Source organism: Terrapene carolina, unplaced genomic scaffold, assembly GCF_002925995.2.
Source record: "Terrapene carolina triunguis isolate 2854851 unplaced genomic scaffold, T_m_triunguis-2.0 Scaffold96, whole genome shotgun sequence".
Lineage (NCBI taxonomy): Eukaryota > Metazoa > Chordata > Testudines > Emydidae > Terrapene > Terrapene triunguis.
The window spans coordinates 4,114,825-4,140,891 of NW_020664447.1; the positions used below are offsets into that span (position 1 = coordinate 4,114,825).

Genomic DNA, 26,067 nt, shown 5'->3' on the forward strand with positions numbered 1-26,067 from the left:
TACCCCTAGTTGAGAACCACTGATTTAGAGCCCATAGGAGGAGACCTGCACTTGACAAAGAGGACTAATACAATTTCAAGGAACTTTACCGAGCAGGGGTTATAATCTGCTCGGGGTTGCCATGGGGACGTTCATATCGTTAATATGCCGAGAGGGGTTTTTGGGCTAAGAAACTGAAGTTCAGCCATTCTTGTACTCCTGACCCTAAGGGGGAGCAGCTACCTCCAGCTGCAGGGGAGGGTGCATCGCCCCTGGGAGCCGCGCGGGGTCGGGCAAGCCCCGCTGCGAGGCCCGGGGAGCGCTTTCCCCGAGGCAGAGCCCCGCTATAGAACCGGGAGAACTGCCCCTGGGAACAGGCCCGAGACTGAGCTCCTCCCGCGGCGGGGGGCGTGTCCGCGGAGCAGGCGGCGCGCGGCGGCCATTCAGCGCACGCGCATTGTGATGCACTGTCCGTGTTCCAGCCGCAGGCGCGGCCCGCGTGGGGCGAGGGGAGCAGCAGCTGCGGCCGCGGCGCACCGGCCTGCAGTCGGCACCAGCCCCCGCCCCGCCCCGCGCAGGCCGCCGCAGCTAGCGGAGCCGGCATTTGGCCTTGATAAGCGCGGGGAGGGAGGCGCTGCTCCCTGCCCGCCTGTAGCTGTGCAGCCAACCGCCCTGCTGCTTCCTCCCTCCCTTCCCCCCGCGCTGCACCGAGACACGGTGAGTGCCGCCGCCGGGCGGCCCGAGGCCCTGCCCCCGCCCCGTGGGGCAGTGTCTGCAGCGGCCCCTCGGCACTAGCCCCGGGGAGCTTCCCAGCGCTGCCTGCCTCTGCGGTTGTTGGTTGTCGGGCTGCCTGGCAAGGCCCAGGCCCTGCCCCGCTGAGCCTACAGCACAGACAGCATCGGGGAGCTGGCCCCCACTTCCCACCCCCGGGCTCTGTCTCCCCCTAAGCCAGCGGGGGGGCTGTTCTGATGAGTCTGCCTGTGTCTCTCCGGCCAGGGCCCGAGGAATGGCGAGCGGCCGGCCAGCGAGGCGGACCTGTGGCATCGCTCAGCGCACGGCAGGGCTGGCTCAGGAGGTCCTGGAACGGGCTAAGCGGCGGAAAGTGAGCTGGCCGGAGCCTGTGGTCAGTGTCTAGAAACAGCAATTCCTCCCAGTCTGGCTTTTACTAACGAACCCTTAGGAACAATCAGTGCAGCTTTCCCTTGCGCTCCAGGAAGAGTACAGGGGTAGTTAATCCGGTGCTAGTTTTAGGCGTGAATAGCCACTTAAGTGTGGAGGGTTGCGGCCTCTTCTGATTTACCCAGGGCAGTTACGGATTTGGGGGATGTTGTGTCCCCCCTGTACCCCCTCTTGAAGACCTGCTTGCTGAACCAAACAAATCCAGACTTTATGGGGCTAGAAGAACTTCAGATTCTCTTCTCTGACTCTATCGTGTCAGGTCTGTAACAACTCATTGATGACGTTGCTTATAGAAGATGGGGCTGTAACAATGTCACCGTGGAAACCTGGCATCATTATTTTGGCCAGCTAAAAATACTTTTTAAAGGTGGCAACCTTCCACAACCAACTTATCACTTGTATACTTTCTCTAGTGCCCATCCCTCTTGCTTCTGCCAGAGAATTTCAGTCCATTCTCCCTGCTTAGGCAAGAGTAGAGATGGGGGATTAAGGGCATGGCTACACTGGAAACTTCAAAGTGCTGTCGCGGGAACACTCCCACGGCAGCGCTTTGAAGTGCGAGTGTGGTCACGTGCGAGCGCTGCTGGTAATCCACCTCCATGAGGGGATTGGCTCTGATCGCTGGGAGTGTGGCTCCCAGCGCTCGGAACCTGTTTACACTAGCGCTTTAAAGCGCCCAGACTTGCTGCACTCAGGGGTGACTTTTCACCCCCCTGAGCCAGCAAGTTAGAGCGCTATAAAATGTAAGTGTAGATAAGCCCTAAGTTACAGCTCAAAGGAAGCTGGGAAGTCCCGTATGTCTTGGCAGACAGCTCTTACAAAACATAGAGCTGGCCCTGAGTTCAACATATGACACGATAAGTAGATCCCACCACTAGTCCCTTGTGTTTGCACATCTGTTGAATAGCATTTTTGCTTAATATAGTTCTGCAGTCTTTCTGCATTATTAATAGCTAAGTTTAATATAATGTATAGACACTTGGCACATACAATTTTCTTTTTATCTTCAAAGCACTTTGGGGATCTAAAATATGCAGTTATTGTATATGACACTATAACACACCTGGCCATATTAAGTAATGTGCAAGATGATTTGAAAAATAAAGTGAGCAGTTGAACCTTTGTTGAGGAAAAAGGTCCACTGTTAAGTGGCATACTGAGATTTAAGTAAGGGCACCATTTGAATTTTGGTCCCATGCCCTATAACTTTTAAGAATAAATATTGTAAGGAGTCAGTGCATGTTGACTATGGCTAGGATTTTCAAAAGTATCTAAGTGACTTGAGAGCACAAGTCTCTTTAAAATCTCACCCTATATTCCTTTGGATATTTGGATGACTTGCTCAGCACACACAAATCATGTTTGTCTCCGACACCATAAACTCCCTCCAGAGTAATGCAGGCAATAATAATAAATTTTTTATATATATATATATATATATATATATATATATATATATATAAAATAAAAAAATAAATAATAAATAAATAAATAAAAAATAATAATAAAAAATAATGCCTGCAGTGCAATAATGCTTTAAGTAGCCAACTCCCAGTCTTGCACAATGGTGTTAGTTCCCTAAAAATTCCTCTGAAATTTCAATTGTGTAAGGTAGTGTTTAGTTCCTGCCTGAAATTGTGTGCTGTTAAACAGCTGTCCCATCTAGCCCCGCAGGTATCTGTATTTTAGTGATGGATGAATTGATGCTAATATATTACAGTAATTTATACTTCAGCTTATTAACTATGGTTTTAATTTTTTAAATATGAAAAATACTTTAAACGGTGTTCTCAAACTAAGCACTTACTGGTGCTTGGGTATTTTCTAGGTGGTGGGTGTGTTTAATTTATAGTGATAGAGAATTGTATAGCATCTTACAGACAGGTAAGGAGACTGAACCCTTCCCTGAATAACTTAAATAGATTTTCTGTATATATCTGCGGACACTTAAATTGGAACAAGGTGGTACGTTCTCTATTGCTCATGCAGGGAGTGATCATGCTCTACTGAAACTCATTCAGCATGGTCACACTGAGTTGACTCTCCTAGTTTTTCTACCATGTAGAGTTGTCAGGCTGCTGTGTAAGTTGTGAAATCAATACAAGACAGAGAGGGTTGCAAAAGCATTGCAGCCCGACTTGCTGACTGAGTATTGCCCCATGTCAAGACACTGCTAACCTTGAGCTTTGAAGGTGACATGTTAACTGCAATTGTTCAAATATTGTAGGTTTGAAATGGAGGCAAATTGAATGTAATGAAAAAGATTTATTTTGAGAGAGCTGTAGGATTGAAAATACCAGTGAATATAAACTAATACATGTGAAACTCAGTTCCACAAAAATGTTAATCTAAGGCTGGTCTATACTGAAAACTTACATTGGTATAGCTGCATCTCTCAGGGAAAAATCCACACTCTGAGAGACGATACTGCTGCAGTGTTTTAATTATAGACATATCCTTAATGATTGCCCTTATACCTCATGTCCCATAGGGACCTATCATATGAATGTGCAGGACTTAGACATGTAGTGTTTACATTTTAATTAGCTATAACACATGAGGACACTTTTTAATATCCCTTAGTACAAAGTCAAGCTTGGTTACCTTTCTGTTTGGTAAACAGTCAAAGCAAGCATGAAATCTTCAAGGCTGCTTAACAAATAAATTATTATCTAACTCGGTGCTTTGAGAGAGACTGAAGTCAGGTAATTGTTTCACATAGTGTAGCCGTGGGTTGACTGAATGTAATCATACAGTAAAGGTCTTCATTGCCTCTGATGTATGTTACCAAGGATAGAGTAAAGCCAGTGTGGCATAGTTTTTAATTGGCTACATAACATACAGTAATAGCCTACAGATGGTTCAGTTTCACCGTGGAGAAAACCATCAGAACTAATCAGGATTTTGTTGTTTAAGCTGCTAGCATCACTGCAGTAATGTCCAACTGGACTGGCTTTTATGAATTAAATGCACAAGGCATGAGCTGCAGAGGTGCCTCAGCAGGTTTTTGCTTTCAACCAAATAACATGACATAATGACTTATACAAATTTGTTTAATCACAGGAAGAAGATTCTGAACGTCTCAATGCAGCATTTGCTTCAGTAGTGGAGTTCATGAGTCGAACCACAAAGGAGTGTGAGGTAAATTTTATGTTGGGAGGGATGGGGGGAAATATCCTAATGTTGTGCCTGTTAGTGGCTCAGTTCCATTGCTGTTAGGAAAACTAGGAATGGATTAGAGATTCAGAGCAACCTCACAAGTTGATCAATAAGAGCTTCGGTAGTGGCTTCTAGGGCCTTGTCTAAAACAAGAAATCTAGGAACATCTCCCACCCTCACCATGGTATCTGTAAAAAGAACAGGAGTACTTGTGGCACCTTAGAGACTAACAAATTTATTAGAGCATAAGCTTTCGTGGGCTACAACCCACTTCTTCGGATGCATATTGAGTGAAACATATCGAGGAGATATATATACACACATACAGAGAGCATGAACAGGTGGGAGTTGTCTTACCAACTCTGAGAGGCCAATTAAGTAAGAGAAAAAAAAACTTTTGAAGTGATAATCAAGGTAGCCCAGTACAGACACTTTGATAAGAAGCAAGTGTGAGAATACTTACAAGGGGAGATAGATTCAATGTTTGTAATGGCTCAGCCATTCCCAATCCCTGTTTAGCCCTGAGTTGATTGTGTCTAGTTTGCATCTGTGTGAGAGCAAGTTTAGACTGATGCATTTTTACCACTGTCTTTTAAACCTGCTCTGAGTTGGGTTAGATAATATGCTGGTATGTACACTACCACCACCTGGCCTGTACTAACATTCCCACTGTTACTAGCATTGATGGAATTGTAATGGAGTAACAGCCTAAGGCAGCTGCCCATTTCTTCCTCTCAGCTGGAAGAAAAGTTTGATTATGGAGTAGTTATGGGCAGAAAGAGACACTTCAAATGGAGGAGCTATCCACTGCATACATCATATCTGTGCTAGATAAATCTTGTTAACCACTATTTACCCTTGTAAAGTGCCCATGCATCTATAGACACAATTGCTTCCAATGGTACACAGACATTCACACCACTAAAGTAGTTTTGTTTTGGACAGTACCTTTTATAATTTCAAAGCATTGTGTAAACACTAGTCAACCATCAATCAGGACAGGAAGTTATCATCTCTATATTACAAAAGAGGAAATTGGGCAAGACCCTAAATCTTGCTACATCTCAATGGAATCAGTAGCAGAGCTGGGATGGGGATGAGAGTCATTGGCTTCCACCCTTCATGCTCAGTCCACTAGACCATGCTGTCCTATGTGCTCTCCAAGATCATAATTTTGGGAGGGGGGATTCTCTTACCCATAAATTCTAGGGTCAGATTTTCAAAGTGTGTAAGTGTAATTGAAAATCAGTGGAACTTGTGTTCCTAAGTGACTAACTCACTTTTGAAAATGGGGCTTAGGCTGTTAAGTCATTTCAGCACTTTTGGAAAATTTTACCTAATGTCAAAAGTTTTTCTCCCAAACTTCACTACAGAGAGATCCACCCTGACTTTTACGATGCAATGATATGTGACATATTAGCCATTATGTCAGTGTAGCTGTTCTATTTTTATGTAATTTTGGGCACATGTACAATATAAACAAAAAAAATTAGACTAACCAATTGCCAAATGTAAACTGTTTCCATTTGTAACAAAAAGGAGTAAAGCAAGGTAGTGGAATTGGAAACGAAAATGTATATTGGCCACATGTCTGATCAGATGGAGGAAATAAATAAGTAAAATTGAACTTCCTACTTTCACCATCTAGGAACCCAACAGAGCAAATCTACAGAAGTTTCATGTGTTTTGTTTGAGTGGGAACAGCAGATGGCAGTAGAGTCATTCTCAAGTACTTTGTTTGAAGGGGTTGGTTTCAAGTCACTTGATGCTTCAGGGTATAGTCCCATTTCTAACATGGGAACAGATCAGCTGATTTAATTCAAAAGGTCAACAACAGTGCGTTTCCGCTCTTTAGTTTTCACTGTGAAAGAAGGGATTTCTTAGGTGTGGTTGTGATGTTTGGCTATGTAATCCTCTTTGCTTTAACTGTCTTCCAGAAATATTATAGCTACGTGCCAGCAAGTAGATGCCAAGAGAATGAAATTAAACACATCTGCAGATATCACAGCAGACAAGCAGCAGAAAACTTGTTACAGACATTGGAACAAGAGGTAAGTGTAGTGCTCATGTTTAATTTCATTCTTTTCCTCATCCAAGACATGGAGATGTCTGCATAATGTTCTCAGGGATCCCCCTGTGCCTGCCCCCTCTCCAGGCCCTTTGTCACACTAATCTGAGTTTCAGTTAAAGTGCTCAGATACTACAGTGATGAGTGCCAATATAAGAATCTAGAGAGAGATGATCTTTCCCTCTAGCTGAGGGGGTGGGAGGAGACACATGCAGTCACTCCAAATGCCTGCTAGTAGGAAGAAGGGAGTCACTCCTTCAAGTGCTCCCTTTCCAGGGCTGTGTGCGCTGTCTGTGTTGTATTCCCAATCCTTGCATAGCAAAGGAACAGGATCCTAAATGCAGGTCTCTGCATGGCTGTGTGACACACTGGTATGGCACACTGCAGTGTAACACACATTCAACTTCCAAGGCACTTTCACCCTGTTGTCCTCACATTGCAGCAGTCCTATCCTGCATTTCTAATAACAATAGTAATAATACAGTGACACAGGATTTATTAGCTATTTTGGCTGAAGGAGACTAATTGCGTGGGGACAGCAGCACCAGAAAGGGGCACAGGTGCCAAAGTATGCCTGTTCGACTGTCAGAAGGGTGAAAGGTCTAAAACTGACTTTGAATAAAGGCTCTAATTCAGACTTTCAGTGTACTCAGAGCTTCCATTTCTCAGCCAGAGTGTTATTAACAAGCATTCTTAGTTTTACCAATGATCAAAGATGTCTCTCCTACTTTTGTTTTCATATTTTTACCACTAATCTTTTCTGCCATTTATATAATTTTCCTACTGTAGGTCCTTGCAGCATGCTCCATAATAATGTATCATGTTGCAGGGGTAAACTGAACAGTGGAACCAACAGCATTCAGTGATTCAGCCTGCCAGACTTGCTTAATTTACCCCCTTACGACAGCAGATTGTGAGGTTCATATTGGGATAATTGTATTAAAATAATAAAAAATGAGGACTCCAGTTAAGGACTAAAGTGATCTGAGTTTTTCTCACGGTCCAGTTTTAATGTTTTAGGTGTTGTATTGCGTAAATTCAGTTTTAGAACTTTCTGCATTTTGACACAAGACTACTCCATCTTTCTCATGCCCTCCCTTATTGGAAAGGCAAGTATTTGCTGCTTACAGGGACTTCACCAGGTACATTTTGGACCAAAATACAGGTTTAGCCAAATTTAGGTTTTGCAAACTTAATGTTTCCATGATTTATTTATTTTTAAATCCAATTATATCAAAATTCCTCTGCACTCTTTCTGACCCAGTATAGCAAGATACTTATTTGGAAAAATGCTTCAGGGCATAAGCTAAACACTAACGGACGATGAAAGAGATCCCAAAGTGGAACACTAAACAGAATCCAGAACTGACAGGTTAAGGAATTTAATGACTAGCATCTTTCCACTTCTTTTCCAGAAAAATGAAACCTCTCCAGTGTCAAATCCAGCTGAAACCCCCAAGCAACTTGTTAGTATTTGGAGTTACTTAATCTAATCAATAAATGAAAATTCTAGCTCCTATTTATAGTCAAGTGAAAAGTTTTAAGGATAATGCAAAAAAATATTTTGCCCTATTACCTGCCATCACATATGATAGAATGTACATGTGCAAAATCTATCACCACTGCATATAGGTGTGAGTGCTAGAACGAAAACACACACAGGTGTTTGTGCACACACAAAATGGAAGCCAAATTGTGAAATTTTGGCACATGTCTAATGAAGGTGATCCATGTTTGGATTTTGGATGGATGCGAAATTTGTGAGGAATTGTAAGTGGATGATTAAATTGTTTTAGGCATTCTCTAACTTACACCAGCAGTAACAGTCCAGCAGTCCTTCAGACACACCTTCGTGTACTTCTGGCACCTTTCCTGTACTGGAGCAAAGCCAGGCAGGTGTAACTTTGAGCCAGCTGTGCTGCTTGAATGATGCAAAGGGACCATATCACAGCCAAGGATCTGGCCTAGAAAATTCCACTGTGGGAGGAGATCACATGGTGTTTCAGAATTCTCCTTAAAGATGTTAACTACTGAACACACTATCTGCTGCAACGGTGGAAAGTTAATTTTGGTTGTGGGTGTCAGTCATTGCGCTAACTTGGTGGAGAGATATAATTCTGACGCAGTAGGCTTAATGGTCAGTGGGAAGAAGAGAAATACTTTACATTTTCCAAAGGCTAATTTGCTGAAGCAGTTTTAGGAACCAGTTGCTATGGCTTCTGGGCCACAGAAATTGAGAAATATGGAATCTTTATCAGAACCCCAAACAAGATTTTTTTTCTACTAAATTTGTGTTATTACCCATATTAAAGTTATATTTATTTTGACAACCCTATTTTTCCCAGTGTTAGAGGATAGCTAATTAGCACATTATTTCTACCTAAGTATACGTAAAAAAAATGAAAGGATGTGAATATGGCAATTTTTTACAATCACAGCTTGCTAATTTTTGTATTGGACAGAAATTTTGCTACCACTAACGTCCGTCCTGCCAGTATATTTTGAAAAATGTTAATATGTCAATATATCAGTTGAAATGTAACTATATAAACTAAAAAATTCCAAACAGTATTACTTACCATTTATTTTTTCCCCTTTCAGGCTAGAAAGGCTTCCAAAGATCTCTACATTGAAGTTTCCCCTGGCACCTATTCTGTCACAGCAACCTCAGAGGATATGGTGAAACAGACACACATGGTGGATGTTAATGCAGGACAAAGTATTGATTTAACTTTCAGTATATGATGATCACTCTTCCTCAGCAATCAAAGGAATAAAACAATACTACGGTCTCCTAATGAATTAATATAACAAGCTATGCATATCTGTTTCTCTTTAGCACTTTAACAACTTCCTTTCTCTGGGCCTCTTCTATTTTACTCACTTTGTCTACTTATTGTACACTCAGTGCTATTATAGCCCATTGTGTACATGGACATTATGAATGTTTGTATAAATATGCCTTAATTTCAATTATGTGACATATCACCCAGAGCTTGGGGTTATTTTTAAGTCAAGCAATCAGTGGAATAAAGGATAAAAATTAATCTTTGAGATGAGAATTATTTTTTACTTTTTTTTTAAATTAGGAACTAAAGTCATGTAAGTTATATTTATAATTGCTTGAATGTAAAAAGCCTGATCCTCAACTGCTGTAAATCAATGTAACTCCATTGAAATTCATGCCAATTTACAGCAGCTGAGGATCTGGCTACAGCAGGGGTCAGCAACCTTTCAGAAGTGGTGTGCCAAGTCTTCATTTATTCACTTTAATTTAAGGTTTCGCGTGCCAGTAATACATTTAACATTTTTAGAAAGTCTCTTTCTATAAGTCTATAATATATAACTAGACTATTGTTGTATGTAAAGTAAATAAGGTTTTTTAAATGTTTAAGAAGCTTCATTTAAAATTAAATTAAAATGCAGAGCCCCTGGACAGGTGGCCAGGACCGGGGCAGTGTGAGTGCCACTGAAAATCAGCTCGCGTGCCGCCTTCGGCACGCGTGACATAGGTTGCCTACCCCTGGGCTACAGTGTTACATGTAGAATACTGTAATTGATAACTGGTCATACTGGTATGAATGAAGAAACAAGCTCTAATTCAAACTAAAACTTGCACATGGTTGCAGTTAAAACAATTAAGCCCAATTATTACTACATAAATGTAAGTTTTGCCAGTACTGTTAGTTTTCACTTTCATTAAGCTAAATCCCACTTGAGCAAAACACATACACACCTGATAAAGATAGTGAACTGAAGTGGGAGTTAAAGGCCCTGATTCAGCAAGGCATTTCAACATGTGCCTAATTTAAGAATATGAGTAATCCCACTGAAGTCAGTGGGACTTCTCATGGGCTTCAGGTAGCTTGCTGAATGGGCACCTATGAATAAAATGGGTGTCGTGTTTTAGTATGCATATGCAAACTTTTACTTGGCTTATTCTAATAAGGTTCCAATAGACTTTATTTGGGGGAAGCTTTAAGTATGGTAGCCATAACGGGTTGGGATTCTACATAAATATTTGTTGTTTGTATCTCCTTTGTTCTGTGCTGTCTGGTTACTTTCCCTTCTGTTTTTCATCTTGAAAGATCTTTTCTGCCATTAACTTGTACTGGGTCTCCACTCTTCTCCTTCGGGCTTCCTACAAGAGAGAAACCATCATGCTGAAATCCCTGCCACAGACTTTTTGAAACCATGAGAACAAACAAGAGGCTTATTAAAGCTCTCTGTTTCCAATTTTTCAGGTTTTCTGTACTATTACTTGTTGTTCCTCTCTCCCCAAGAGTGTTGGCTTCTAGTCCAGCACAGTGGGAACTTAATATGGAAAGACACACTTCCCCTGGACAGGAGAGTGAAGGTACTTGCCTCATTTCCATCTAAATGGCATTTATTTCAATTGGTTAAGGTGGTGCTACTATCCATAAAGCTATTCTGGCTACCTACAGATTTTGTTTGTTTAAAGGAGAGGCGAAGGTCATTAGAGCACACTTTATTCCCTGTATAAAAATAACCCTATATAGATGGGTAGTTTACCTGAGATTGTTTCTCTTTAATTTCTTCAGCTATACACTTATTAAATTCCCTCTGATCATGTGTCTCTCTGACTTGCTGCAGATGAGCTAGTCTCTGCTGTCCTTTCTGCCTGTCCTCCTCTGCCATAGTCTGCATCTTCAGGTTTGTCCTCTGCTGTGTAAGTTGCTTTGTTTTCATTGTCTGATTCTGCTTTCTGTCTTGTTCTTTTACCTTCTTATCTTCATTCTCGAAATGCTGCAGCTTCTTGTTCCTGGAGAAGAAAAACCCAGTGAGTTAAGCATTGTTCTGAAAAGAATCAGTGTTTTTGTCTGCTCTTCTCCTATCCTCAAAATAAATAGACTTACCTAGTGTAGCTTTCCCAGTGGAAGCAGTTTTACATGTGTATAAACTCTTCAATGGAATATAAATGTTTTAAAATAATAAACCTTAGGATAGAGTTTCAGAAGCACTCAGTGGGACTTTCACTATTCATGTCCGTGGGAGCAAAGTTAGGCCAAAGCTGAGCATTTCTGAAAACCCACCCTGAAGTTTTAGTTGGCTCTTACAGTTGTATGTTTATAAAGGATATGGTCAAGTAGTTTAAGGCTCCATCTAGAGTACAAGATAGAACTGTGCTTTAACTGTGTTTAGGGACAGTCACATTGTAACTTGGTCTCACAACATTAGTTGGACATTAAATTGGGCCTGTGTCTTTTGGGGAATGTCCTATCGAGTCAATCCTTTAAATCTTTAATCAATCGGAGAAGGAATGTCCCTTCTGTTACTGCCACCAGTACTACAGGGAACAGGATGGCCTGCCACAGATGCAACTCAGTCTCTTCATTTAGTTTCTTTATAGTCTTTACAAACATACAGGGCCTAACTCTGCAGTCCTCCCACATGCAAAGCTATTGACTTCAGTAAAAATTATGTGTGACACGGGGGCTTGTGTTCAAGCCCTGTCCAGCGGGATATGACTTCTTAGTCACTTATTTCAAAATTGGTAGAAACAAGTGTCTGACATGACCTAACCATTAATGTACTGTATGTCTGAAGTTTTGTACTTGTTTCAAAGAAGTTTACGAACAGCGGTTTCCTAAAAAAGGTATAAATCAGTTACAACAGAGCACAATGTGGACATATATTGCTAATTTAAACTAGACACTCATTCTGCTCAGATAGCTGAAATTACTGTGCATGTTTTCTATTAGGAGTTCTTCACTGGAATTAAAACACTAGTGTGTGTAGAACAGACATTCCAAGATGTTTCAGTTCTAAGGAATACATACCAGTAGAAAGAGCTTTGTCCTTTGAAAACAGAAATCATCTAAGTTTAGTGTGCACAATGCTTTACTCTGTAGTCAAAGTCCATAGAACCAAAAGAGGGAAGATGCAGAGTAGCTAATACTTGACCTGTGTGATGTACCTCCGGTGTTCCTGTGCAGTGTAGTACTTCTCTTCAGCCTGCTGTTCTCTTTCACACTCCCACTTCTGTCGTTGGATTTTTTTCTTCCTTTTTTGTTCCATGCAGGATTTTCTCTGGCGTTCACGTTCTATTTGATTTTCTCCAAGTTTCTCTAAAAAAGGAGTGGCCTGTGGCTGGGGAAAAATGAAGCATGAAAACTAGGACTTTAGTCCTCTTTCCTCTGACTCAGTTTATGCATTTTGTATCCTCTAGCTGAACTTTAGAGCAGTATTCTCTCTAAATTGTCTGCTATTTTGAGGTGGGGGAGGAGAGATTCTTTCAGAATCTGATCTACAGGACTGATTTCTAGAAAAATACCCACAAGCATCAGGCTTTGGGGCAGTATAAAAAATAGAGTGAGGCTGGTGCAGAGCTGCATTGGGAGAAGTAGAAGGGAGGAGAGCTCCTTGCTTGGATTCTATTACTCCTGAATTTCAGAGCCATCCATTCCCAGGATCAAGCATCCTATAGGAGTTACTTACCTTCCTAAGGCCCTAATCCAGCTCCCATGACTTCGGTGGGCATTGGATCAGTCTCCAAGGTTACAAGCTCAATTGAATCACCATCTAGTTACATGCCAAGTTTTAGTTTTTTGAACTGTGTAAGATGGCTTCAGATCCTGCCCAGCTGTATCTTGAATTGGAAGAGGAGCTCTCTCCCCAACACAGATATGGGGCTTGGGAGGGGGGGGAGATGTTTAGCAGGCAACAGGGTAACTTCAGGGCCATTTGCTTCTTCAGCTGATATCCAGAACATCATCTTCAATTTAAAGAACCAAGGTACCTAATTATAATACTGTTTCACCATAGATTACTTACCCCCAGTGATGGCTTGAAATCATGGTGGATTAAGACATCTTTCAGTGTGAGATGTCTTCTCGGAGACTGTTCAATAGTTTCAAACATTGCACTCTGGTTGGTTGGTGCAACAGGGTACATGTCCAAGGAGAAAATGGTTCTGGATTCTGCTTTCCCCTTTGTACACTTGCTGCTGGGAATGCTGATTCCTGGGGATATAGATACTATATTTAATGTGCATAATCTTACATTTACATTAAAGATTAAAAATGGTAGTCATTTGGAAAGGAAAGTGCAATTTAACCTAAAAGGAACTCTTGTAGGTGCATGATTTCTGGTTCTGGATATCTGTTCCTAAAGTAAAAGTCAATTGTGTGGATGGCACCATGAAAAATGTGGCAGGATTGGGGGGAAGATCAGGAATTTAGAGTTGTGTGCGTGTGTTCCTGAATGATTCCATTTTTGCATGGTTTTCCACTGGATAAAGTATGGAAACAGGAACCCTTACATGTGATGAAGAGGGCAAAACTTGGTGCAGATCTTGCATTTATAGAAATTAATTAGAGGGATTTTTAACTGATGCCTGGTTTAGGCCCCAATACAAAGTTTTGCTTTGCTTTTTAAAAAGGGGAGTGGGGTTACAAAATAACATTTTTATGAATTTCAGATTTATGAATGTATTTAATCTATTTTAAATTCTAGGTAGTAGTTAAAGGATTAATGGCATATTGATTGTCAGATGTGTTTTCTGCTTTCTATGCATCATACACACAGTTTGTCTACCAATGTTGAAATAAGCAACAGAGGGTCCTGTGGCACCTTTGGGAGCATAAGCTTTCGTGGGTAAGAACCTCACTTCTTCAGATGCAATGTTGAAATAAGGTAAGTTAGACATTTACAAGTACATCTGTGTCACTGCTAGCAGAGATATAGGCCTGCATTCAAGTCTGACACTCAATGAGATACAGTGCCAGACTGAAGAGGCTCATAGAATGCTTTCAGTGAAGAAGCACCTGTTGACAAGTAACCAAGGAAAGAGATGAACTATACCTGGATTCCTAGGATGTGACTTGGCGTGGCTTCTCTTCCAATACTTCCACTCAGGTCTTGCAGCATCTTTCAGTTTGGGTTTTTTGAAAAGGCTGGAATCTGTATTAACAGCACTATCCACCACCGTGCTCTTCGTTAGGCACGTCTCCTCCTCACTTTCTAAATCAGAGGACGAGGAGGAGGAAGAAGCAGAAGCAGTAGCTGCTGCTGGTTCATTTTCCTTTGGACTTTCCAATTCTAGAAGTTGTGCAGTAGGCTTGTTATTGGACTCTTGCTGTTTAGTGCTTCTTTGAGGGAGCAAAGATGTGGATAGTAGAGGCCACCAGGCATTGAATTTGGGATGGGAGCAGCACATGCATCCCACATGGACTGGTGAACAGCATATACTGTGACAGTGACCATGGAAAGGGGGGCAGATTAATGGGCATGGCCATGGCCACCTGTACTTACTCAGCCCATCATCTAAAGCACATGAATGGATGGGGGCTCTTAGACATCTGCAAGTAGAAGTGTAAGAGCTAGTGGTGGTGGGGGAGTTCATAAACTTTAATCTGCTGGTGAAGGGCATGTGAATCATCTCTACTATCCTTTCCCACGTGTCTGGTGGAATCCATAAGGCCACACCTAGTGGTACTTTCACTTTCTTGTCATTCCAAAAATAGACCATGATTTCTTCATCCTCTGAAGCTATTGAAAAGAAAAAGGTAAGATACCATTAGACAGTACCACTCTGGTTGGGAAATACTAGCATCTTGACTTGTCTTAGCAATTTAATACACTGCATAAATAACCCAGTGCTGATCTGAGCATTCTAATATAAGCCATATTCTTAAAACTACCCCATTTGAAAACAGGGCTTCCCTGTGCATCAAGTCTCAGGAATTGAACATGTTATCCTTTCCCCCACAGCTGGTGCCCTTGTTTCAGTAGGAAGTTAAATTGAATAAGTGTTAAAAGACTAGACATAGTGGATAGCGAAGGTGCAAATTTAAAAAGTTAGTTTTCTTAATAAAAGGTAGATCAATCTAGAAGTTAACTCTCATGCTCAAGGTATTGCTAAGGAGCACTTTCTAGGAATCCGTTACTAGTTCCCACTACATCCCTTGCAACCTGTATACATTTTTAAAATAAACATTGCAAGTTGCACTGATGCTTCTGCTACAGTAGCAATACCAAAAATAGTGTTCATTCTTACCACTTCAGGGGATCCCTTCTTACCTCTCAGGGGATCCCGTGTTTCAATGCCCAGTAGGATGGTTCCAGGGCCATATCTGACCAGGTCTGGTTCCCAGGGTGCCAGCACTTTGTCTCCAGGGAGTATGGAGTGCCTCATTCCATTGACATATTCAAGGATGTCATCCCTGGATGTTTTTTGCACACATACCGAGTACTTGTCACCTGATGCAGGTGGTTTGTCGAACTCTACCAGGAAAGTTCCTCTCTCGCCCTGTTACCAGGAACAAAACATAATTATGAGGAAGCCCACCATGTAATACATAATATAAGGCCTTGTACTGCAGTCAGCAGTCCCTTCCATGGCAGCTTAGACTAGGCCTGAACTCTAGGACAGCAGGAATGGTGACAGTAAGCAGCACATGCTGTGTTAGGCCTGGTCTACACTAGGAGTTTGTCGAATTTAGCGCCGTTACATCGAATTAACTCTGCACCCGTCCACACCACGAAGCTATTTAGTTCGACATAGAGGTCTCTTAAATTCGACTTCTGTACTCCTCCCCAACGAGGGGAGTAGCGCTAAATTCAACATGACCATGTCGAATTAGGCTAGGTGTGGATGGAAATCGACGCTAATAGCTCCGGGAGCTATCCCACAGTGCACCACTCTGTTGACGCTCTGGACAGCAGTCCGAGCTCGGATGCTCTGACCAGCCACACAGGAAAAGCCCCGGGAAAATTTGAATTCCTTTTCCTGTCTGGGCAGTTTGAATCTCATTTCCTGTTTGGACATCGTGGTGAGCTCAGCAGCACTGGCAACGATGCAGAGCTATCCAGCAGAGATGGCCGTGCAATCTCAGAATAGAAAGAGGGCCCCAGCATGGACTGATTGGGAAGTCTTGGATCTGATCGCTGTGTGGGGCGATGAGTCCGTGCTTTCCGAGCTGCGATCGAAAAGATGGAATGCAAAGATCTACGAGAAGATCTCTAAAGCCACGGCAGAGAGAGGATACAGCCGGGATGCAATGCAGTGCCGCGTGAAAATCAAGGAGCTGAGACAAGGCTACCAGAAGACCAAAGAGGCAAACGGACGCTCCGGATCCCAGCCCCAGACATCCCGTTTCTACGAGGCACTGCATTCCATCCTAGGTGCGGCCACCACCACTACCCCACCACTGACCGTGGACTCTGAGGATGGGATATTGTCGACAGCTGCTTCCTCGGACATGTTAGCGGACGGGGAAGATGAGGAAGGAGATGAGGAGGACGAGGCAGTCGACAGCGCTTACAACGCTGATTTCCCCGACAGCCAGGATCTCTTCATCACCCTTACAGAGATCCCCTACCAACCGTCCCCAGCCGTTAACCCGGACACAGAATCAGGGGAAGGATCAGCCAGTAAGTGTTTTAAACATGTAAACATTTATTTTTAACAGAACAGGAATATTAACAAGATTAACAATGGGTTTTGCATGATTACTTTGCCCTTAACTTTTCAGTCCCTGGCAGTGCAACTACTGAAAAAAATCTAACAATGTCCGGTTTAGCATGATTGTTCTGCCCAAGCCGCTCTACTGTTTAGTCCCTGCCAGTGCAGCTACAGTAAAATCCGGTCTATATGTCCGGGGATAGAGCTGAAATCCTCCATGGACATCTCCACGAAGCTCTCCTGCAGGTAATTGGAAAGCCTTTGCATCAGGTTCCTGGGGAGAGCGGCCTTATTGGGTCCTCCGTAGTAGCAAACATTTCCGCGCCAGGAGACAAGCAAGTACTCCGGGATCATTGCCCTGCAGAGCATGGCGGCATACGGCCCTGGTCTTTGCAGGCTTTCCCGAAGCATCCTTTCTTTTTCCGTCTCTGAAATCCTCATCAGAGTGATGTCGCTCATGGTGACCTGCTTTGAATTAGGTAGGGGAATTTTAGTATTGGGACTGCTTGCCCGTTCCTTTACAGAACTGTAACCGGCGGTTTACAGCCACGCGGTGGAGGCGGGAGAGGGGCAGCATACAGGGATCTTTCCCTGGGACAGCCGCGAGGGGGTGGGACAGGGGCAGAGTTCATGCTTGCCGGATTGCTGGCAGCAGGGACTGGCATTGCTTTCAATGTGAAAGGAGGCCAGTGCTATTATTAAAGTTTTAATAGTAGCCACAAGTCTACGGCTTACCATGTCAGCCTGCTACACAAATTCCGGTGTACTGCCCCGCTTCTCTGATCTGCACTGCAAGACCCCAGGCACTGAATGCGAAGGCCGAAAATTCGACCTTGTCCTGAGTGTGCATGTGATAGGTGCTGTGCATGGTCTTGTTCACAGAGAAAGACTATGTTCTTTGTTCACAACTAAATTTATCTTTCTGAGGAATTCACTCCCTTTTTCCCATTCCCACAGCTGCGACTGTCTCCCAACCTAGCCTGGCATCACACTCCCAGAGGCTAGCGCAGATTAGGCGTAGGAAGAAGAGGACACGGGAGGACACGTTCTCGGAACTTATGGGCTGCTCCCGAGCCCAGGCAGCCCAGCAGACCCAGTGGAGGGATAACTTGTCCCAAATGCACCGATCACACATGGAACGGGAGGAGAGGTGGCGGCAGGAAGACCAGCAGGCGACTCAAACGCTGCTTGGACTAATGAGGGAGCAAATGGACATGCTCCGGCGCCTTGTGGATGTTCTGCAGGACCGGAGGCAGGAGGACAGAGCCCCGCTGCAGTCTATCTGTAACCGCCCTCCCCCGCCACCAAGTCCCATACCCCCCTCACCCAAAGTCCCAAGAAGGAGGGGCGGCAGAGTCCGTGAAAACTCTCACTCCACCCCTGCAGACTGCTCTAGTACTAGAAGGCTCTCATTCCCCAAAATTTGACAAGTCCTTTCCTTCCCGCCTCACCCAAGCCCCCGTCCAAGTTTCACCCCCCAGTTTCATGTGTAGTTGCTAATAAAAAATACTTTTCTGTTAATTACGGTTTCCATCATGTTCTTTTAGAGGAGAGTCTGTCTGAAGGGGGGGAAGGGGGTTGGTAATTGGACAGGACAGTCACCTTTAGCAGGGTACAGAGGCGGGGGCAGGTTCAGCAGCAGGGCACACACACAGTGCAGTCACTAGTTACCCTGGTCAGTCTGGGAGGTGGTTTTCATGTTGTGTGGGGGGGTGGTTGCTCTGTGACTTTGTGGCGGGGGAGGGCAGTTAGAGATCTTATGCCGCGGTCCTTATCCTGGATCACAGAGCCACGCAGCAGGGGATCTGTAACCGTCCTCCCCCTGCCACAAAGTCACATAGCCCCCACACACACAGAGTCCCGATCAAGAGGGGTGGCAGGCTCCGTTGAAACAACCAGTCCACCACTGCAGAGCCTGTCATTCCTGGAGTTTAGAAGCGTCATTTGCATCACTACACTACACCCGCTCCCCACCACAGTCTGCGTCCCAGGTTTAAAACTTTCCCGCGAAAACAGTAATAAAGAAAACGGTGTTCATTAACAAAATTCAAGTGATTTTATTTTTAAAAGTGTGTTGGAAGGGGGGGAACGGGGTATGTAACTGGAGAGGATACTGAACATTTAGTGGGTAAAGAAACGGGGGCAGGTTCAGCTTCTCTGTACACAAACTTAAAAGTCACAGGTTACCCTGCTCACTCAGGAACCTAGCTTTCAAAGCCTCCCGGATGCACAGCGCATCCCGCTGGGCTCTTCTAATCGCCCGGCTGTCTGGCTGGGCGTAATCAGCAGCCAGGCTATTTGCCTCAACCTCCCACCCCACCATAAAGGTCTCCCCCTTGCTCTCACAGAGATTGTGGAGCACACAGCAAACTGCAATAACAATGGGGATATTGGTTTCGCTGAGATCACAGCGAGTCAGTAAGCTTCTCCATCTCCCCTTGAGACGGCCAAAAGCACACTCCACCACCATTCTGCACTTGCTCAGCCGGTAGTTGAAGAGTTCTTTTTAAGTGTCCAGGGCGCCAGTATAGGGCTTCATGAGCCAGGGCATTAGCGGGTAGGCTGGGTCCCCGAGGATGACTATAGGCATCTCCACATCCCCAAGAGTTACTTTCTGGTCAGGGAAGTAAATACCTTACTGCAGCCGTCTAAACAGACCTGAGTTCCTGAAAACACGAGCGTCATGAACCTTGCCCGGCCATCCGACATTGATGTTCGTAAAACGTCCCCTATGGTCCACCAGTGCTTGCAGCACCATTGAAAAGTAGCCCTTTCTGTTAATGTACTGGCTGGCCTGGTGGTCCGGTCCCAGGATAGGGATGTGAGTTCCATCTATAGCCCCACCGCAGTTTGGGAATCCCATCGCGGCGAAGCCATCTATGATGACCTGCGCGTTTCCCAGGGTCACTACCTTTGAGAGCAGTACCTCAACGATTGCGTTGGCTACTTGCATGACAACAACCCCCACGGTAGATTTGCCCACGCCAAAGTGGTTCACGACTGACCGGTAACTGTCTGGCATTGCAAGCTTCCAGAGGGCTATGGCTACTCGCTTCTGGACAGTCAGGGCTGCTCGCATCCGGGTGTCATTGCGCTTCAGGGCAGGGGACAGCAACTCACAAAGTTCGAGGAAAGTCCCCTTCCGCATGCGAAAGTTTCGCAGCCACTGGGATTCATCCCAGACCTGCAGCACTATGCGGTCCCACCAGTCCGTGCTTGTTTCCCGGGCCCAGAATCGCCGTTCCACAACATCAACATGACCCATTGCCACCGTGATGTCCTCGGCGCGGGGTCCCGTGCTTTCTGACAGGTCTGTGCCACTCTCAGACTTCAGGCCCTCACCGCGCTGCCGTAGCCTCCTCGCCTGATTTCTCTGCATCTCCCTCTGGGAAAGGTGGATGATAAGCTGCGAGGTGTTGACAACGGCCATAACTGCAGCGATGGTCGCAGCGGGCTCCATGCTCACAGTGCTGTGGCGTCCGCGCTGTCACTGACCAGAAAAGTGCGCGAACTGATTTCCCACCGGCGCTTTCAGGGAGGGAGGGCGGTAGTGACGGACGGATGACGACAGTTACCCAAAAGCACCCTCGACACATTTTTTTACCCAGAAGGCATTGGCGGCTCGACCCAGAATTCCAATGGGCAGCAGGGACTGCGGGAACAGTGGGATAGCTGCCCACAGTGCACCGCTTCCAATGTCGACGCTTGCCCCGTTAGTGTGGACTCACAAAGTCGAATTACTGTCCTTAGTGTGGACACACACGTTCGATTTTGTAATATTGATTCCACATATTCGATTTAAGTAAAATCGAACTACTCTCGTAGTGTAGACATACCCTTAGTCTCTCATCTAGAGAACTGTAAAAAACTACAGGGGGATGTTTGTGTTCGGCAGCCTCGGTAAAATACCCCCCCTATATCCACTTCAACTAAGACCTGTATTTTCTCCACTGCAAAAGACACTACAGGCCTGAGATTATGTGCCCAGCTGTAATTCATGTGATGCTGCCGATTTCACAAGCTACCCTGTACATAGATGGTAGCATCTGAAGAAATGAGGTTTTCACCCACGAAAGCGTATGCCCAAATAAATCTGTTAGTCTTTAAGGTGCCACCAGACTCCTTGTTGTTTTATAGATGGTGACAAAGTATCTGAAGGCAGTTCAGAGCTGTTCTCTATTCACTCATGAATCCTTTCCTATTACATACTGGGTAACCAGGCATTTTATCTTTTAGAAAACAGTTAAGGAGCTTTGCATCAGCAAGTGAAGCAAGCCACTCCCCTGCTCTTCAAAAAGAATAGGCCCTTTTTTCTTTAAAGTTTTAAGTACTAACAACTTAATGAATTAAAGCATTCACTAGTGTCTCTGAAAAGACATGCTGTGCCTTGGTTTGCAGAGGAATATAGTGTGTTATGTATACACTTATGGCTAACAGTTTTCCAGCAGTATCGATGTTTATCTGTCTATTCACAACCGTAGGTGGGGCGCTGGCCATAACACCACAAAATTCATCTAAACGTGGCTCAGTGCCCAGCATGACCGGCTCAGAAACAAAGAGCCTGTCCCTGCAAGGTGCTGAGAGCCCTGACTCGCAGCAGGAGCCAAGGCTCCTTGCAACCTTGCAGGATGGGTCCAACTGGGGCCAACGAAGTTCCAAAAAAACATAAGCGCTGGTGGAAGAATGGGAAGGCAAAGTGTTACAACAGGCGCTTCCCTAAAGAGATCAAGCTGGTAGCCCTTATCTCACAAGCAGCTGCCTTGTTTTCTGAATAAGGGGCATGCCCCGACTTTCCACAAGCCAACAATCCCTCATGCAGACTAGAATAGCTGCCAGAAAGTCTGACATCAGGAAGAGAAGGCACAGCAAAGGAGGCATAGAGGCTGCTGAATGTGAGCTATAGAGTCTGCATACAGGTGTCATCTCAGCCCATACCTTTGTTATCCCGAGCAGACTCATACAGTATGCCATTAATCAATAGGTACAGTAGGATGGGCAGGACCACTGGACACTACTGCCCCTCTACATGGTCTTTAATCCACTGGAACGGTATAATCACAAATGCAGATGCTCTGTTTGTGACTTGCCTCCTGACTTCATGCAACAGCCTATATCAGAACGGACAGAAACCCTGTATGATGCACAGACCCCACTGCACAGCTGATCTGCCTTTGCACTCCCAGCCCCCTCAACCCAGTTCCACCCACAGCAGGGGTTCAAGTGGCAGAGAGGTGCTACTGGGGGGCATTCTGCAATCCATGAATTTGACCCTTTGTGAATCTCTTTTGGGAGAGTCCACTGTGATATCCAGGTGACTTTCTACAATGAACAGATCTCACTATAATGGAGGCACACAGTAAATTAAGAATATCTACACAAGATAGGTGAGCCAATGATTACTTGCCTCTATCTCCTGTTTTATTGTACCAAGATAATAAAACCCATCAGATTCCCTTCTTGCTAGAACAGGAACATGAGCAATGTTCACTGATTTTTCCCACACCTTCATATGCTTATATGCTGTGTCAGGGAAATGGGGACAGTGGCTGATCCATGAGCACCTTGAATAAAAAGAAAAGGGTTAGTGGTGAGAGCAAACAGCTTCCATGAGTCAAATTAAGACACTCTATTAACCTTCAAGGGCCAGATCCAGGGCCCTAGTGGACCTGTTTTGTTCCACCCCTATGGTGCAAAGCAGGCAGAAGGAGCTGGCTGAGGATTTACCTGTGTAGGAGAATCCCTTGCTTGCATAACTCCAGCATAACTGACTCCAGCAGCTCTTCTCAGCCTCACACCACTGTGGGGGAGGGTGTTTGGTGGTTTTGGTAGGATCACACTGTGATCCTGTTTGGTATAACCTACAGCAGTAGTTGCTCTAACTTATGCTGGAAGTGAAACTAGCCTCTAATTGCCCCAGGTTAACAAGAGGTGTCCCGAGTCCCCTTGAAGCATTCCCCTGTGATATCCAGACCCTGTACTGGCTACTCTCAGAAATCCCAGCTCCTTTGCCCTCAAAGGAGCAGTGTGCTCCAGTTTACCACTTTTACCCTAAATCACCACTTCTGTATAATGTACTGCACTTATGATAAAACAAAAGGAGACTCCACTAGAAACAAGAGACAGTAATGGAAACATCTAGATACAATACAAAACAAATCATAAAATGCAAACTAGGGCCTACACTTTATTAATAGTTACTTTTCCTAGCTAATAAAGTAGGTTCCCTCCCTCCCCCACAGTTCAGTCTCTGGCTGGCATCACAGGAACCAGGATCCAATTTTTCATTAAACCTGCCCCCCATTCAACAACATGTCTCCTCAATGAATGGATACAAGGAGTCTTTTTCCATCCTGTGTTATACTGAATCAGTCTTTCGTCTTTATTCACAGACAGGGCAATCCCCTGTCTGTTGTAATGGTTCTTTTTACCTCCAAGTGGTTTTGATTGTTTGCAGTTGGCTTTGATGGTTTTCCAATGACTGTTCTAGGATAGGGCATGGTTAGACAATTGAACCTTGTATTACATCACCAGCCTACCAGGGAAGGATGACAACTCCTTCCCTCTTGAGTGGACTATTACCCAGTTATACAATTCCCTGGTGACTAACTTTAAGACCATACGACAGTTTTCAATATTGTTAAATTATTCCTTAAATATTACCTGTACACACATCTAACGATGATTATGAGTATTGATAAGTTACAAGCTTTCAGTAGAGACCTTACATGCTACCTTTCATGGGAAAATACCATGAAAGGGATGTATTAAGTGTAGTGAGTTTGTCAGATTTGAGAAAGGAGTTGTTTGTAAAGAACAGTTGGCACCAATAGACCTATCTCACAGAGCATTTCTTTAGTTAGTGGGCTTACTTCACAGCTTGTTTTCAATCGTCAACAGTGTTGCAAAGCAAATGACAGACAAAAGCAAGAACTTTTTGTTACCTTTGGGGGATGAGAGGTCTGGTAACCCAAGCAGGCTGCACTATGAAAGAGCCACTAGAGAAGGGATCGATATTAGTTAGGAAGTTGCTGCATGAGAGTTTATCTAGTGCTGTCATTGCTCTGCAGTACTTGTGCTCTGTAAACAAGGAGCTTCCTGGATTCTCCATTCCCTCCTAAGCAGTTACCTGCAAAATGGAATTGTGATAATTTGGTGTTTGAGATGAACAAACACAGCATACCAGGTTTTACGGAAATATACAAGTTAAATGATGATAATGACAACTTGCATTTTCTAGTGGATCCCAAAGGACTTTAAAACATTTATTAATGGAGTTTTACATAAGAAAATGAATCAAAACTTTGCCTACCACTGAAATGCAGCCACTTCTGGTGTGAAATATAACAACTGTTTAGCAGTGCAGAGCAACAGGAACTGAAGATTAAGGTATTCAGTTGAAATTACAGGGGGGGATTTAGGTGGGTGGAATGTAATTCACCAGACCTGAATTTGGCCAGAAGTCAGTGTGGTTAACACCCCTATACTATCCAAAATCCACTGATGTCAATAAGAGCCTTTCCATTCACTTCAACAGACTTTGAATCAGACTTTTACATAAGATGATCGGCACCTTAGCAACATTAAATAAACTAGAAAAGTCTTCGGGAATTTTCTGTTTTAAATCAAGTCCTTCATAGGACAGTGCCCTCGAACGCCACTGAGAGTCTCATGGTTATGCCACCTAGGGAATCACCAGCATCACCTGCGGCACCTTCATTCGTCCTAAAATGTTTCCTATCTGCATCCTGTCCCATCCCAATCCTACATATTTTATGAGCTATGACAAAAATCACAGCTGGAGCTGATATAGCCGAATGAGCTCGAAGACAGCTTTTGAATGTAGCACTAGATTAATGTTGCCTGTTACTCGTGTTATAGTGATGTATTTAAGGGGAAATAATTTCATCTTGCAGCTGTTCTGTCATGTTTTATGATGACAGGTTATGCTTTTAGGAAAAGAAGGAAATCATGCTCACATTTGACAAGTGAAGAGAAAGATAACTATTCTGTGGCTGTCATATTAAGATTTACAATGCAATAGCTACCTTGTCACCTGGGCAAGATTTAGCAGGACACTTCTATTCTAACTAGATTTTTTATATTTCTTTAAAATATTTATACATGGGGTCAATTTTTCAAACTGAAAGTCTATGGGGCTATGCTCCTAAACTACATTTGCAAATGGAATTTAGGCTCCTATGGTATTTAGCTGCATTTGAAAAATGTTACCTGTGGATTTTACTCTCGTCTTCTCTGGAATAAAAGACTATTATCTGGCTACTCTTTTGAGAAATATGGTCAGATTTCAGAAAATTCTTATTTAACAAACCAGTGTTTTACATAAACACCCAACAGGATCATAAATTGCAACATGATCACAGATTGCAACAATTATTGTAATAATCTCTGCAAAACTTGTGTCTGCAAATGAGCAAATAATGTCAAGGATATTGATTACTTTACAAGCATACTGATTCTTACACACAAAGATTAATGAAATAATTAATGTAAAGGTAGATTTTGTGTTGATTTTCAAATTAATTTTATTTTTAATTTAACATTTAAAATTTTTTTTGCAGTGAATTTAGTGCTTGGGAAAGATATTGGCCAGACAGCCCTGAAGAGCAAAGTCCCTTCTTATCCACAGAACAGATACAGCATGGGCACAGGAGAGCAAAGACAAAAGTGACTTGTATAAAATTATATTATGTTTACTGAGCAGCTTCAATTACTTCGATACAGTGGTTCTGGAAACTGAATATATTGAACTTACCAGATATTGAGAGTGCCCAATCTTGTCATCCCACACCTGGCCTGACTTCAGAAATCCTGCCCTTTTGCCTGTTTGGTGTGAAAAGTCGTTTGTTGCTAGTGTTTCCAGTTACTAAGCTGGTTGCCATAGATTCATTACCAACAGGAAGTGACTGTGTTGAAGAAAGCGACGCATGCACGTACATGAGTGTTTCAGTTAACAGCCAAAGGAACGATACTCCCATAGACGATCATCTGTCTAACACTTATCCATTCGATTTTACATGTGACAGACATAATCCATTCGATCAAAGTATCATTTACCGTGGTGGGGTTAGAGTGTAGGAATGCATTGTGCATATACAGTCTATTTTGCACCCTTGAATGATCAAACACAATTTTATTGACCAAGACAGGATCACATGAACCTGCGGGATTAAAATAAAAAGCCCCCATATGAGGTAACAAAAGTGCTGCTATGCAGTTAGGGCAAAAGGGAAGTGGT

General features: G+C 43.7%; 2 protein-coding genes across 3 annotated transcripts; one reads left to right on the plus strand and one right to left on the minus strand.

Moving 5' to 3' along the window:
• Nucleotides 1–438: 438 nt before the first annotated feature.
• Nucleotides 439–9,432, plus strand: AKIP1 (A-kinase interacting protein 1). Of its 2 annotated transcripts, XM_024195879.2 has the most exons (6): nucleotides 439–696; nucleotides 976–1,102; nucleotides 4,222–4,299; nucleotides 6,255–6,368; nucleotides 7,801–7,851; nucleotides 8,987–9,432. In XM_024195879.2, the coding sequence occupies exons 2-6, from the start codon at nucleotides 986–988 to the stop codon at nucleotides 9,128–9,130; spliced, it is 504 nt and encodes a 167-aa protein (XP_024051647.1). In that variant the 5' UTR covers nucleotides 439–696; nucleotides 976–985; the 3' UTR covers nucleotides 9,131–9,432. The 2 variants fall into 2 exon arrangements, with proteins under 2 accessions (XP_024051647.1, XP_024051658.1); XM_024195890.2 differs by lacking the exon at nucleotides 7,801–7,851 and having other exon boundaries at nucleotides 441–696.
• A 931-nt stretch (nucleotides 9,433–10,363) lies between these two features.
• On the minus strand, nucleotides 10,364–25,807 carry CUNH11orf16 (chromosome unknown C11orf16 homolog). The gene is made up of 8 exons (XM_029911540.1): nucleotides 25,653–25,807; nucleotides 22,218–22,372; nucleotides 15,428–15,661; nucleotides 14,210–14,896; nucleotides 13,181–13,368; nucleotides 12,306–12,496; nucleotides 10,919–11,168; nucleotides 10,364–10,526 (listed from the first exon to the last, which is right to left on the minus strand). The coding sequence occupies exons 1-8, from the start codon at nucleotides 25,805–25,807 to the stop codon at nucleotides 10,443–10,445; spliced, it is 1,944 nt and encodes a 647-aa protein (XP_029767400.1). The 3' UTR covers nucleotides 10,364–10,442.
• Between the last annotated feature and the right edge of the window lie 260 nt (nucleotides 25,808–26,067).